At 40.0% G+C, this 16,281-nt stretch overlaps 2 protein-coding genes across 2 annotated transcripts; both read left to right on the top strand.

Moving 5' to 3' along the window:
- The first annotated feature begins 6,103 nt into the window (after window positions 1-6,103).
- LOC135335805 (uncharacterized) lies at window positions 6,104-11,070 on the top strand. Its single transcript, XM_064531377.1, has 3 exons — window positions 6,104-6,531; window positions 7,167-7,495; window positions 10,850-11,070. The coding sequence occupies exons 1-3, from the start codon at window positions 6,486-6,488 to the stop codon at window positions 10,901-10,903; spliced, it is 429 nt and encodes a 142-aa protein (XP_064387447.1). The 5' UTR covers window positions 6,104-6,485; the 3' UTR covers window positions 10,904-11,070.
- Window positions 11,071-11,665: 595 nt separating this feature from the next.
- Window positions 11,666-15,498, top strand: LOC135336319 (uncharacterized). The gene is made up of 9 exons (XM_064532081.1): window positions 11,666-11,828; window positions 12,508-12,536; window positions 12,654-12,771; window positions 12,833-13,158; window positions 13,241-13,297; window positions 13,410-13,655; window positions 13,708-13,872; window positions 13,935-14,050; window positions 14,219-15,498. Exons 1-9 carry the CDS (start codon window positions 11,666-11,668, stop codon window positions 14,397-14,399), a joined length of 1,401 nt encoding a protein of 466 aa, XP_064388151.1. The 3' UTR covers window positions 14,400-15,498.
- The last annotated feature ends 783 nt before the right edge of the window (window positions 15,499-16,281 follow it).

Genomic DNA, 16,281 nt, shown 5'->3' with positions numbered 1-16,281 from the left:
ATAGCTGTAAAAAGACCTTCTGCGCCTCTGCCGATAATATTTCTGCGAATTGAACTTTCAACTGTTAAGTTAGGCGTGCTTAATAAGCATTTTTGGATAATATTTCTGTGTTTGCTCATTCATTCGCAGTATTCGCAGAATTTTTGGGCCGCAGAAATTTCTAGCTATACGGTAGTATTATTATTTACTTACTTGGAATGCCATTGCAGCCTTTTCAGAAGAGTGCGTAGAAAAACTTGTCCATGTAGTATTGCTACTCTACTTAGTAGTTAGCTCTGCACTAGAACGCTAGCTATTGGTAGCTGCAAGAGAGAAGAGCTGAGAAGAGAGCTGCAATTAAGGCTCTGCTGATGCAGCCATTAATTTTAGATTTGAACTTTTAACATCGATCATTTTAACAACAATAATATATCATTATCCACTCTTTGAGTTCCCTGTGATTCTGGATTCTGCCTGCAAGCAGCAAAATTAAAATTTTCATCTGATATAATGTGTGTATAAAAGCTATATGTAGCTTTGGCACCTCCACCGAGGCATCAGCACCCGCGGTGCTTTTGTCAACAGATGTGTTGTTCTTACAAAATCTCTCCGCTTTTGTTTTTTGGTTCAAACCACGCCCAGATACAATCAATACCAGGCCTAGTAGCGTTATTTTAGAGACAATTAACTCGGCCTGGGAACAAGGCTAGGTGCCGACCTATCCATCTACTTTATCATGTGCACGCTTATAAAATTATAGTAGAAATAGTCTACTTGTTTTCCTCTGCATTGAGCTTAAAGAAACCATGGTTTTGAATGAGTATTCACGCATGTAATTGTAACCATGCAAAGGTTGAGTGTGCTAAGTATAGGATATACCACACCTACGAGGAGGATATACAGGGTACATATCCTCTGTGGTATATCGACATATACCATGCATGTCATGTGAGCGCAGCACTATAAAAGGACCTCGCCCTAGCAACGATTTAGATCCCATTTGAGTGTATTTAGCAGGGAACTATGAGCTATAGTACCGGTACTATATAGGCTACCAACTACAACATTATACATTGTACATAATTATTGTCATTTACAAGAAGATACACATGTAATATTATTGTAGCTAGATGCTTTGTCTAGTAACATAATAACAGAACTAGAATGGAAGAGAGAAGCTCTAGTTTCGTTTTTTGGCTTTTTTCGAGAGTAGTAGGAGCCGCTCGTTTCTTGGGCAGTGTGCTGTGCTTTTTTCCTGCAAGGCTGCATGGGGGAGGAGCTGGATGTATGGAAGTGCTGGGATTCTCTTTGGCTTCTTCCTTTCGCTTTGTTCAAGAGTAGTAGAGGAGCCGCTCGTTTGCTGGGCTTGTTTGCTGCAAATTCTAGTGTTGGATTCTTCTTGCAACCATACAGACTATTACTATTGTTGAGATTGACTGCCAATAAACATTTTATATTTCATATAGATCTAGTAAATTCACAGTAAGGGAATAGTACCAGCAAACTATACAAAGACAGCAACTCAAAAACCAACAACTAAAAGGGTAATGGATGGACAACTATTTATAAGAGTCAGGTCCCAGGGGGGTGATGAAAATAATTCTAGAATGATCCAGAAACAAGGATGCATGATCAATGTGAGAATAAACAACCACAAAGAAAAACTGTGAATTACACAATAGCGTAAATGTATGGTATGACACATGATAAATAGTACATCAGGATAAAACAGGATAGAACAGGATAGAACAGGATAAATCATGAACAATCACGCCAGTACATATGCCAACATCTAGCTTAGGTGTCTTCCTTTCGCTATGTGAGAGTAGTACGAGCCGCTTGTTTGTTGGAAACTGTTGTTTGCTGCAAAACTGGGAGATGAGCTGGATGTTTTCGTTTTGTGGGTGGAGCTAGGTCCAGGACTATAATTTAATAAACTGAGGTGAAGGAACTTGACAGGGTTGACTTAAATAGAGACCACAGATTTAGTAGAGACACAGAGATGCCAACTTCAGATATTACAGTTTTCAAAAGAAATGATATCGATGCAGTTACTAGGTTGGCTGTTTATATAGGTTGACTGTTGCTAAGCTAGTGCATTTCTAGTAGCCAATAAGGTTTTGGGATCTAATAGAACATGTGCATGATGCATACTGCAAAAAAGCAAAGCTATATATACCGGATTTTGCAGCCGTCAAAGAGCTAGTTAAGGCAACAAGTCGTCTCCCACAGATGCTCAGGAGCTTCCTATAGTTTGTGAATTTGACGTCCTTGGCTCAAAACCACGCCCATGGATCCATGGAGGCTTAGCCATATTCCGTGTTTCTGCTGTCGCGAGTCATATAGTACCTTCAAGCATGGCTCCTTTCTGTTTGCTTACTGTCTTGAACAAATGAAAAACACCTTGAAAACTGTGCATACCTGTAGGGCTGTATGTTATTCATGTATCATACACAGCTGTTGACCAATGAGATCAATTAAGTGCGGTATATAAGTTTTCACACAACAGGGTTGTAGAGAGAGGGGATATCCCCCCTGGCTCAGTTTCCCCTCCCTATAAAATTTGCATTCAGGTACTATAGTTGTATGACTGAGTATAATTTTAACTCGCCGAATTCACCTATAAGACCATCGGATTAACAAATATTTTCCAGAGGACTGGGTTCCCCTAGCCGGCGACACACTCTGCGTGACGTATTCTCCCCCTCTATTGTATGACACCCTGCACAATATTATGTGTATGCAGTATGCCGGATTTACTCCTCTCATGGTTGCTTGTCTTGAGGGCCATGCTAGAGTCGTAGAACTACTGATTGCTGCCAAAGCTGACATTGAAGGCCGTTCTCTAAAAGATTCACCACCTCTTCTACTGGCTGCTGGTAAAGGACGAACAAAATGTGTCAATGTTCTCATAAGAAATGGAGCTCGGATCAATGCAAAGACGAACGTAAGTAGTTAAATAATCGGTTACATATTTCAGGTCAATTGTAGTAATATATGCATCATTTTTGTACAGATTGGATTCACAGCTCTAATGGCTGCTGCTGCTGAAGGTCATCCTGAAGTTGTGATACAACTGATTGCTGCCAATGCTAAGATTAACGATCGCGATCAGTATAGCCACACAGCTCTCTACATAGCAGTTTCAAAAGGACAATCGGAGTGTGTTAGTGTTCTCCTCAAGAATGGAGCAGACCCAAATTCAACAGACAATGTAATTAGCATACAACTATACATGTTCAGTTTTCGTATTGATTTTCTACGCTTTAGGAAGGAGTTAACCCTCTGATGAGGTCTGCTCGAGATGGTCATGTCAAGATTGTGGAACTGTTAATTGCTGCAAAGGTTCATGTCAACGCACGAGATGTCAAGAATAGAACTGCTCTCCATTTGGCTGCCATTGGCGGTCAGACGGAGTGTGTCAATGTTCTCCTGAACAATGGAGCTAATCCCAAACTAAAAGATGAAGTAAGACACTTCATTATAATTACATACTGATTGTCTGCTTATGTTGTGCAGAATGGAGGCACTGCTCTCATGGCAGCGGCTTACTTTGGTCACCCTACTGTGGTTCATCTACTCATTGATGCAAAAGCTCCACTTGATGCTCAAATACTGCATGTATATACGGCTCTACATCATGCCACTGATAAAGGTCATACGGAGTGTGTCCGTGTACTCCTCAAGTGTGGAGCTGATGCCAATATTGCTGACAAGGTTCAGGTAATATACAACAGGGCTCACTCGAGAGTACAATGTGTGCTATAATACATGTATAGTATTATAGCACAGGAACTGGTAGAATTTTGCCGTTACAATGCTATTGACTCGATTTTTAAATGTGTGCTAACATGCGGTGTATAATTATATAATTATACATGCAGGGGGTATGGAGCCCTCTATTGATAGCATCACAACATGGTCATCTCGCTATAGTGAAACTATTGGTTGCTGCAAAAGCTCGCGTTAATGCTCAAAATGGACCACATGGAGCAACTGCTCTTTACATAGCTGCTTTTCATGGACGAACGGAGTGTGCCCGAGTTCTCCTCAAAAATGGAGCCGATTTAAAAGCTGTGGACAAAGTAAGAGCGTATAATAATTTATTAATGCAAACTTTTGTATTAAATTTATACGTGGTACGTTCTATAATTATATATCTCCATGCAAGTTCATTTTTAGTGCATGTGAATTAATTTAATTCACATGCATGCATATACTACACCTATAAGAGGAGGATATTATGGATGCATAATATAACCTCTGAGTATAGGTGTGGTATATACGTATATCTGACTTATACCACGTGACCGCAGTACTATATAAAAGGACCTCCCCCTAGCAACAATTCAATCCACGATGCATGCAGACTGCAAAAAGAGCATTTTATAATAATTATTATGCCAGATTTTGCAGCCGTCGAAGAGCTAGTTGAGCATGCAACACGTCGACTCCTATACAGATAGCCTCCTTGGTCCAAGTGTTGGCCATTCGGCGTCCCTTACTGGAGTTGCAAGCTCTTCTTGGATAAAACGTGTCTAAACCACGCCCATAGACCCATGGAGGCTTAGCCATCTTGTTGCAGGCCGTTGGAGAGCAGCTTCCATGTTTTTGCTGTCGCTTTGGAGTCTTAGTACCGTCAAGCATGGCTCCTTTCTCTTTACTTACTTTCTTGAAACAGCTTGAAAATTGTGCATGCCTGGGGCCGTATGTTATTTTTCTATATATCCTATACAGCTGTTGACCAATGATATCAATTAGTGGTGACGTAAGTGTGGTATAATGCATGCTTATATGCTGTATTGCAATTATAATTAATTTTGTATATATGGTGCATTATTGTCTGTATATAGAGTGGGTGGAGTCCCCTCATGAAAGCGGCACAAAATGGTCATTCGTCTGTGGTTAAACTTCTTCTTGCTGCTAAGGCTCCAGTAAATTATGCTCCCTCCACTAATGGATCTACAGCTCTATTTCAAGCCACTGACAATGAACAAACGGAGTGTGTCCGTGTACTCCTTAACAATGGAGCTGATGCTAATATTACGTATGACCTCAAGGTGCATTGCCTAAAGTTGCCATGTACAGTTCACGCATGCATGTACAGTATAATAGATTGTCAGATAAAGGACCCTATAATTTATTACAATAGTATAAGGGCCGCTGTTACACACCGTATATATACAGAATACTTTTGCGTATACTATCAAAATCATTGCTTCTGTCACTTTTTCTGCAAGGTTAGTATATATATACAAGGCAAAAGGTCCGAATGAATAACACATTTCAACTAACATTTCACTCGTGAATATAAATGTTTTGTAATTGTATATGCATGTACAGGAGAGATGGAGCGTTTTAATGCTTGCCTCTCAAAGATGTAATCTCGCTATAGTGGAACTACTGATTGCTGCGAAAGCTGACGTCAATGCCCAGAATGCCAGAGGAATAACAGCTCTACATCTAGCAGTAGGCAAGGGACAAGTGGAGATTGTCAGTATTCTCCTCAAAAATGAAGCCAATCCAAAAGTTATGGATGAGGTAAATGCTTCACTTCAACAATTATCAGTATCTCTTTTATTTTTATGCAGAATGGAATAACAGCAATGGACACAGCAAAAATTTGTGATCATTTTCTTATATACCAGATGCTATTGGTATATACCAAGTAGCTAGTGTGCTATTCAATAGGAACTAGTGTATATTATTATTGGTTTAAATATTTGACACATGCACACTTACAATTGTCGATATAATAATATTGACATAATTATATAGACTCTATAATAGTAGTTTGCATGTCAATACTGTATAGCGGGTATATTTCGAGGGTATAAATTTTTGCGGATTTAATTTTCGTGGCGTGGAATAGCGCCTTTTTTGCAGTACTTATAATTATTGTCAACAGTGTATTACTTCATAAGGCGGCTGTAAATACTTTTTCATGGCTATAGTATATGAAATAGTCAAATGGGATAAATCTGTAGGACACGGTATTAGAAGGTCGGGGCCTCTATAATGTGCCATACAAATTACATAGCAGAACTGTACTTGCTCTACACCAAACCACAGAAGCCCTTACTATTATAGGCTATAGCAAAAGGAGAATTAACCATCTTTACCAAATTAATAAACCTCTGCACGAGTTCTCTGCACACATAAAATAAAGGTGAGAACTTTTTCATGTAGATCTATGTAGGATCTATATATACAATCTAATATTCATGGGGATCTCTGTGGAGTTGTGGAGAGCTCGTATTGGGCTGTTCAGTGGTAGGAGGGGATCGCGACCACACAGTAAAGCTCCCTCGACAAAACACCAGCCTCTACACTTCAGTGATAGAGTGGGTACTACTGCGAAAGTGGTTCAAGGAGGATTGCTTTTATTGTATATTCTCACATTTCTGACCTCTCAAGATAAAAATAATAGAATCTACATACAAGAAATGTTGGTGTCCTGGTGATATTGATTGCTGTGTTGCTCCACTGTCTTGCCCACCTCTTGCATGCTGTTAGCTGGAGACGTTGAGAGCAATCATGGGCCTCGAATGGGTAAGCTTTAATGTCAGTACCAATTAACTGCATGCATTGGGGGGGGGGGGGTGGCACCGGTACTCTTGTACAATAGCTACCTACTCACCCAGCTTTATATATACAGATGACACACTAACAATGGATGATTTAAATAAAGCTCACACTAAACTGCACGACTCTCAAAACAGATGGTTTGAGATTGGACAAGCTCTATATGTTGATAATGTCACACTAGATAGCTTCAGAAGCAGTTTGCTAATGATGACACCTGTCTTTGTAAAATGCTTGCTCACCGTTTGAAATTAGGACCTCCTCTAACCTTGAGGGATTTACTCAACTCAGTTCCAACTCAGTCTGGTATGGAGTTACTTAATTTAGGTGTATAATTTATTATAATTATGGTATGCAAGATACATTGCATACAATTCCTTTTACCATTTTTGATGCATTTGCATGCATTTGTTGTCAGTGCGTACAATTTTATGTAATCATTCCCTACGCTTATAATATATCTACTTCAGTGCTGTTTAACAACCTGTTACTAACTATACAATACTGTTATTGCATAGTTTTGGGAGAGCACTCAATAGACAGTCTCTCGACGTTTTACATGGTGTGCTACTCGGTGTAATGATAAATTGTTAATTATGTAGGATCATCTGCTCAATCAGTGAGTCTTCAAGGGCTATTGGACAAATATCAACTCACTACTTCTCAAGTCAACCGTGAAATCCAACAAATTGACATACCATATTTGGCTCTCCACTTTGATAATGTTAAGCTTTATGTTGATGCAATGGAATTAACCCCTGGCCAGCAAAATGATGTCCAGAAAAGTGCTGATACTCATGAGGCCATGATAAAGTGCCTGAAAATCTGGAAAGGAAATAATCCTGCACAAGCGACATTCAGGACCCTTTTGGAGATGTTGGTAAAACTAATGAAGGGAGAAATTGCTGGTCAGGTCTGTCAGTACTTGAAAGTGAGTTTGTGTGCACACTTCGTATTTTTAGACTTACTGCGTTATAATATTATAATTATATGTACCGGTGTTTCAGTGATGATTTTTATCCTGAATAATAGATGCATGCACCTATAATTATACTAAAGTATAATCATGTGAGTTAAGTTGGCCCTATATAGCCTCCTTCACTGGCCTCCCCTGAAGAGAAGGCCTGCATGCTACTGACTGCATGCGCATGCGCACAACTATTAGATACTTTTCCTTCCTATAAATTTATCAGAGAAATATCCAAATAGCTAGCTATATAGCTATATAGACTGTATGACTGTAGGTTTGCTGTACACAGCTATTTCCTTTCTGATAGAGTCAGTAAACTTTTCACCAAAGTTAGTATTAAGATAGGGCGTGGCCTGTCCATGCATATATATAGTGCAACAACCAAAGAGAACTTTTGATTTTTTACATTTTTGTGAATATCTTCTAAGTGATTGAATCAATTTGAGTGCAGGTACTGAAAGTACAACTATTGGCGCTTCCATGCATTGGACCATCACCTGTTACATCATCATTCCAAAATGGCTGCTAGAATATGTGTACATTGGATGAAACTATCTTATATGTTTGAGTTAAGATCTGAAATTTGTTGTCAGGGTGTCATACAGGGGGGGAAAGGGGGGATATCCCCCCCCTAGCTCCAATTTCCCCCCCCTTTCAATTATGACTGAGTGTCCATAGCTGGGTATTGAAATAACAGTTGACCTTTTTTTAGCAACATTTTCTGGTTACTTTTCTCATTTCCCCCCTCTACTTCAAAATCCTGTATGACACCCTGGTTGTGCAAGTATACTTCATTACCTTGTGCAGCTTTTGAGCTCCAATGGAAGTGCAGGCTATTAATATTAAAGTTCTGAGATAAATTATACAGAATTTTGTAAATGTGTAGTAGCAAATGTGTTATAGGCATTGATTTGAGTTTATGTCTGATTTTTGAGGAGCATGCATGTACTACAATAGTATACTTTTCACTGTACTAACTTACAGGAGCTAGACCAGTCTCTTCTTTGCTAGAGCGGCTCTTGTCCAAAATGGACACTAATTATACAACTAGTGTCAATTACGTCATTGTTTTAAGCTTGTATATGACATTTTGAAGTTGAGTAAACTACGACAATTATTAATGAGAAACTCTATAATTATGCCTCGAGGCGTAGCCGCAGGAGGGATACGACTGTGTGTGTGTGTATTCCAGCAGTAACTGCTCAACGGTTGCAATGCGACGAAAACTAACAGCTTCTATAGGCTTCTAGCCACGTTCTCTTGGATTTTGATTCGTGGATTAGCAAACTAAAGCTTCTTTCTCGAGTTATGGCTAGTTTGACTCACATTGAAGGCTGTTGCAGTCTCTTCAGAATCTTTCATAGCATCATCTGTCCGCACAAACTTTCTATTCAACATATGAGTTAGCCTTGCACTAAAGCGCTAGCTTTTTGTTAGCTACAATACTCAGAAAATATCTGTTAAAACAGCTAGCTAGCAGTGCAGTAGCCATTTGTGAAATTGATCTCTTTGGACACACCCTTTAATTATTCCTGTGGATGTAATGCGCATGCGCGTTCAATCCCCACGTGTGAGAAATAATATCCAAGATCCAGATCCATGCAGATCCTCCTGGCAGAATCATCTTTGTCTTGAAGGCCTGGTAAGCCACAAAACACTACCATATAACAATATACTAATTAGATAACAATATGCATGTACACAGGTCTTTTCTTCTTAGATATTATATACACTGAACTACAGATCCTGGAAGAATCAATTTTCTTCTTTCTTGAGGTCCTAGTAAGCCACATAATACAACAATAGATGCATGTAAATAAGTCTTTTCTTCTCAGTGACTTTATATAGATAAGCTAACTTTAATATAAAATTCATTATAGAAACTAATATAACACTCTAATACTTTTCAGCGAAAGCAAAACCATGGCGAGAGGCATTACCACAGCGCCAGCTTGAACACTAGTTATCCTATGATTGTCTCCAGGATCTAATCAGACGTGCATTGCCTAACGTCGACACCATCACGACCCACTCTTTGAAATCAGGGACCTGGACTGAGGATTTAATGAACTCACTTCCAACTCAGTCCAGTATTCAAGAAACATCTGATACACATGAAGAACTTGAAGATGGCAAGGTATTCCGTGGTTGAAATGTATAGGGCTTGACATGTATTGTTACGGATACTGATGTTTGCGAATTTGTAATTAACGCTAAATTAACCTTTTCCCTGTTTATGACGGCTTCACACTCTAGTGGTCATTTTCAAAAATTCGCTGTGTTGGAGCTATGCACACGCTGTAGGTACCAGCATGCTCACTGAGCTGCTCTTTCACATGGTATCTTTAGTGTGCTTCTCGAGGTACGCTTTGTACAGTAATGTCGAGAGAAAAGTAACCGTTTGATATTGTTTCAAGATCTTCGTAGTGTACAACCTCAATGAGGTTCTAGAGTTGCTGCATGGCATTGAGAATATTGATGCTTATGGCCGTGTTGAGTGAGAGGACAGTGACTGGATCATAGCTAGATAAGAAGCTACCTCAAGCTAGAAAATATAGAGCCTGAAGGCCTGAGGAAGAAGCTGCGATGGACCAACTTCTAGAGTAGCATCTGCACAATCTTAATAACTTCCTGTATTTAAACTAGTAGTACAGCAGTGGACATCATGAGCCACCATTGAACTTGTAAAGCTGTGTGTAGGTGAAAAAAACATTTCCCGGGGAAAAGGGCGTCTGCTGATACGACCTCGCAGAGAACTTTCTGCAGATCCTGATTGAACCATGTCACCGTGAGAACATTGAGAACACTTATTTAGTGTCTTTTAAATTAGCATTGAGTATGTAATCGCTAATTAGGGAGGTGGTCAGTTGCTAGGTAACGAAGATGGTGTCAAGATACCTCTGGGGTATGCGCTACCTAGTTGCAATGTATAGTTCAGGTTATTTATTCCGTATTTTCTTGTTTTTAAACGAGGAAATCGAAATTAAGTACCTGCTAATAATAATGTGAAGAATTTTCTTTTTTCTAATGAAAATGTACTTTTGAGAGTATCCTAAGTAAGCTAGCCCTTTTTTCATCTGTATCTGACTCCAAACTTTCCATTCAACCTTAAAACTCATGCATATACTGGTACATCTTCGACGCTAATGAATTTCCTACAAATCTGCCAAAATTATAGTACCCTAAAAACATACTATACCCGTCTATAATAGGTACATGTAACTGTCAATCGTAAGAATTGAGCTCGAGCTTCTAAAGCACATGCATATACTGTATCAATCACCATGCATGCATGCATCCTTGTATACCATGCAGGAGGGTGTACTCAGGAAGCACTCTCCTCTGCCAAGTGGTTGCAAGACTCACTAGAAAGGAGTGACACACACCAACCTGGCCACCCAGTTGAGCTAGCAGATGATGGAGACGTCTCTTCTGGAGATGAGTCGTTTCATTCTGCCACTGATAATCGTGACATTTTTGTATGTCCTTACTGCAAAGAGTGTTCTCCACAACAATTCTTCTCTAAAGAAGGTTGCCCCAGGAAGACAAAATCTCTCGAAACTACCTCCCTCTTTCCTTATCTTGACGTTACTGGTCTTGATGATGAAGATGTCAAGTATTTGGAAGAAAAATTGATACTCGATACACGAAAGATTATTATCAAGTTTTCTGAATTCTCCGTATGTATTCGGAAATCAATTGAAGGACAAGATACCTTAGACAATCTACGAGATTGTGTATTGAGTGCTGTTCTTCCAAAAGATCAAGATGTGAGTGCACTTGATACTGAGCACAAAGTGATGGTCTTTGCTGCTAACAGCCTTGCCAGAATATTCTCCATACTTCCTTACCTACAATTATATCTCATTTTTGAACTACCAAATCATTGAGCTGCTTATTCAACACTCAGGTTCTGCTATTGATCACAAAATGCTTGAATGATACCTGGATGATTTAAAAACCTTCTGCCAGAGAAGTGTTTTCGAAGTTCCTCCATCTGCTTTTTCATCATGCAAGTCTCGTAAGACAGCCAAAGTGTTTAAACTCAAATGCACAGAGTCGACATTAACACTAAACGGGGTTATAGTTCTATACAAGACAAATTTGCTGAAATCTTAGGTCTGGAATTCAATGCTTTACAACTTTGCTCCGTCAGAAAAGGCTGTGTTGAGTTACACTTCTTGGTTTCCGCAGCTGTTGCTGAGCATATCTTCCCTCTGTCCCCTTCTCAACAGTCGGCACTCAATGCGATTGGAGCGAGGCTTCTCCCATTTGACAAAAAGGAAAACAAAAGGTACATAAGTCAGCTTCATGATGTGGTAGTGTAATTACATTTTGTTCTGCTTATGTTTCTCAGGCAAGACGAAGACGAAAACATCGATGCTCAGCCAACCCCCACCCCTCATGAAAATCTGCCCCAGTCATCCCACACACAAGAGCAACAACATATTACGACCGAGGAAAAGAAACCACAACTATATCCCATATCTAAAGAAAGAGGGCCGCTCATAACTGAAGACATGGAAAATATCCAGCATTGGGTCTAGAAGAGGAGCGTCAAAGAAAAAAAAATTAAATCCTTGGAAAGTGGTACCTTGCTGTTTAGCTTCTTCTTCTTGCAATCGTGTCCCAACAAGAGGACCACTGGCTAACTTGTGCAAGAAAGGGTTAGGAATATTATGGTTCTGCAATGAAGACCGCCTTCAAATACCTACCTACTACACCCCTGAGGAAGTCCATTATGTTGTAGTGACTTTGTACCCACTGTTGAGGAACATTTGCTACGAATTCTGCAAAGCAACAGGCCCTGGTAATAACGTGCTTGTACCTCTCAGCAGACCAAACAGCAGTAGACTGGAGGCAGGACCGTCAGCATTGATTCATACACCTGTATTTTCCGCTGATCAGCTGAAAGGGCAAGTAGGAAGGAAGGGGCGACTTTACATCCGGCCATGTCAAAATATAATCTTTAGCCTTGGTCCCAACTCTACCAGAACACGAGGTAAAGACATAGTGTGTACTGTACTAGTTATACTGTACACAATTGTATTTCAATTTCAAGATAATATTCTATACTGAAAATGATACCAGTCAGTATGTTTTATCGGCGTATATATAGGTATATACTCCTAGAAGTGAAGTTCCTTGCCTTGATTGTGAAGTGCTCATACCTTTGACTGGAATTGCAGACCACATCCTTGTTTGTAATCCCTCCCCAAGTCCCTCTTCATCAGCAGGTAAGAGTGTACTTTGCTTGTTACATGAACAATTGTGTGAATGAATCAATGATTTTCTTAGGAGGAGAAAATGTTCAACATGTTGTTGGTACTGGAGGTGAGGGCCCTATCGGTGGTGCCGGAGTGGTGCTGGAATCTTCTCGGCCTCATGTACTAGTTGGAATCGGGGGACATGGAGAAACTGAAGGAGGGCCAGGAGTCGTTGTGAGGAGTCCACGACCATTAGCTTACCTAGACCTAGACTATGACGAACTAGAAGAAGATCTCACCCTGTTACCAGCCAGTCAATTACCAGTGGAATCAGAGGAAACAATTGAAGAGTCCGAAGTAATTCAATTAGACAGCCCACCTCAGGCTGGCAGTAGGAATCATCAAGAGGATGCACAGGTATTATTATGTTCCTATAATTAATAGCTGTTATTATTAATTTTTACCATAATTCATGTCCTATTTTACACTGCATGTATAGATTCGTCAAGAACAAGATGTTGCCTTCAGGGAGAGTTTAAGGACAGATCAAAGACGTGTATGTTAATTGTTTCACAATCATTATCACAACTAAGATGATTCACTATAATTATATTTATTATAAAAAACATATTTTATTACCTCTGACTGTATTAATGTCATTTGTTCAGGACTGGCAACAAGCCCTACAAGCCCAGCACGATGTTAACAGTAGTGCGGAAGCTGTCGTTGACGAGCGGGAGCAAGAGCAACGTCAACAACAGATAGAGCAGTGGTATCAAACTATCAGATACGACTTGCGACAGATGCTTCCACAAGAACCACCTGAGGGTGTTGCTGGAAATATCAGTGTTCGGGTAAGGCTTCCCAATGGAGACAGGGTCACAAGGAGATTCAACAGTTCTGAGAGAATGGAGGTATGTTGAAGTGCTGTTAAGAAGTGCATGTATGACATTTTCTCCTCTTTAGAGTATATTCAATCTTGTCGGAAGTCAGGAGTGTGTAAATCCTAGGCGCTTCCGAATACTGTTGGCTGATACAGCCAATCCACGTGAAGTACCAAGACACATTAACCAGTTGATGACGGAAGCAGGATTTTCTTCATTCACTCTTGTGATTGTTGAGAATACGGAGGTAAAGCTATAATTATAATAATCTGTTGGCATGTAATCCATTATAATTATGCTTGCATGCAGGGTGCTACTCCAGAGGATATCCGTGGGATTGAACCTGGTTTGGGAGTCAATGTAGAAGAAGTAACCATGACTGAGACAACTGAAGCCACTACTTCAGTGGAAGGTGTAAATTCCAAGTAAGTCCACTCATATAGTCATTTGTGTAGTAAGCTCATGTGCTGAAAACATGCCGACTGTGTTAAAATTAGTTATATCTGATGTACATCACTGTTTCAGATAACCAATATAATAGTTCATACCCCCCATAAAAATTAATGTTTGACACATGGACTTTTCTTGTATAGATCTGCTGCTGCAGCCACCATGCAGTCACCCAATGATCTTGAGAAGGTGCGAAGCAAGCTGAGATTGGAGTGTGCTTCCGCTCGAAGGATTCATCGAGCGAAAGTGAGCCGGGTTGACATACTTACGGGCTTTGTTGACTTATACGGCTGTAACCCTAATCTTACCGAGAATGAAATCTGAATAGAATTCGATGGCGAGAGGGGTCTTGACGGAGGGGGGTTAGTCAGAGAGGCGTATGCTATCTTTTGGGAAGCATTTGAAAAAGAGTACCTCGAAGGTCGAGAACAAAAGGTTCCTGTTTGTTTTCCAAGACTAGTAAACGGCTATTTCCAGATAGGAAGAATTTTGTCACATGGTTATGTTCTCACTGGATATTTTCCACTATGTCTATCTAAGCCTGTGGTACAAACAATTTTGTCTGGAAAGCACCAGGACGTCAGTGACGAAGACCTTTTTGCCTCATTTATGAAGTACATTGATACATTCGAAGAGCTTGCAGTAAGAGAGTGCTTGGATAGGAAATTCAATCCCAGTGAGAGTGACGTCATTTTGTCCATGCTCGGACAATTTATGTGTCACTCCAAACCAACCATTGACAACCTCCGTTCCATTTTGCTCACTGTTTCACGGTATGTTTTACTTGTCCAGCCGTTTTTTGCTCTATCTGAGATGAGAAGAGGTATGCTTGTTGCTCACCCTCAACTTTGGACGTCCTGCAGCCACAGCTTAGCAGAAAGCTTAGTGTACCACCTCAGACCGACATGTCAACGCGTATGGGATATGTTTGTTGAGCCTGATTTCCGAAACGTATTGGAGCGGGACGGTCTTTGACTACTTGCGCAGATTTGTGTACTCCTTGGAATGTGATGATCTGGCCAAGTTGATGAGATTCATTACTGGAAATCCCCAATGTGGATTGCAGTCAATTTCTGTGACATTTAACTCAGAAAGTAATGTTCTCATGAGGCGTCCCACTAGCAGCACTTGCGGTATGGTTTTACATCTACCAGTCAGCTATGTTTCGTTTTCTACATTTACTGACGAATTCAAGCACATTCTCGATAATAGCGACATGTGGCAGTTTGATACTCTGTGAACTCAAAGACTTTTAATTACTTAAACCTCATTTAATAACTTTGTGTTTGACCCCACTGATCATTATCCATCAAAAACTTTTCCTTTTATAAATTACTCCAGTGATTTTCTATATCAATCCATAAAATCATTTTATCATAATTATAATGTTCTCCTTTCTCCTTTCATAATCTGTCAGAATGAATTGTTGCCAATGAAACTATCATCTGTTAAATGTTAATTACATAATAACATCGTTAATTCAATCATTGTCTCAGCCACTCTAGGGCATGCACATACAAGTCAATTCCCCACACTGAGCTTGCTGCTGTTGGGTTGACATCATTTCTTAGCTGTACGTTGCATTAGTAAAGAACGATCATCAGCTGATCTCTCGTCTGTACTCTCAGCATCGCTTTCATCGTCACTTGTTTCATTCGTTTGAGCATTGAAAATTTCAGAAATAGATGCATGACTATAGCCAGCATTAGACAATAATCCTGTCACCATTAACTGCTGTGGAGTTGAGCCGTTTGCAGAAGACAAGTTGTGATTGTTCCAGGCATTTTGAAAAGCTCTTAGGCTATGATTAATTCTAGGTTGAAACACGGATTGCAGGGCAAATCTATGCAGGAGGTTATCAGGGTTGAGAATTCTCATATCTTCAAGATAATAGAATATCCTGTAGTATAAAGAAAGGCAATTGGCAAAAACGTCTCTCCACATTCGTTCAATTCGTTGATTGTGAATAGATCGGCCGGTAATGTGGCTCCCTCTATTAAGTCCACGAACTAACAACATGAATTGAGCAACGAGATAATTCTCTCCTCCATGGTCACTTCTCACTCTAGACGGAATGCCATATGTGAAGCAAGCATTTACAAACACTCCCACCATTGCCTCTGCATTATTTGATAGGGAACAATTCAAAAAGGTGACAACCCGGCTATAGCCATCTACACCACCATGTACATAGAACCCCATCTAC

The sequence above is a fragment of the Halichondria panicea genome, chromosome 5 (assembly GCF_963675165.1).
Source record: "Halichondria panicea chromosome 5, odHalPani1.1, whole genome shotgun sequence".
Lineage (NCBI taxonomy): Eukaryota > Metazoa > Porifera > Demospongiae > Suberitida > Halichondriidae > Halichondria > Halichondria panicea.
The sequence above is the reverse complement of the archived record's forward strand: the minus strand, read 5'-3'. Positions and strand labels throughout refer to the sequence as shown.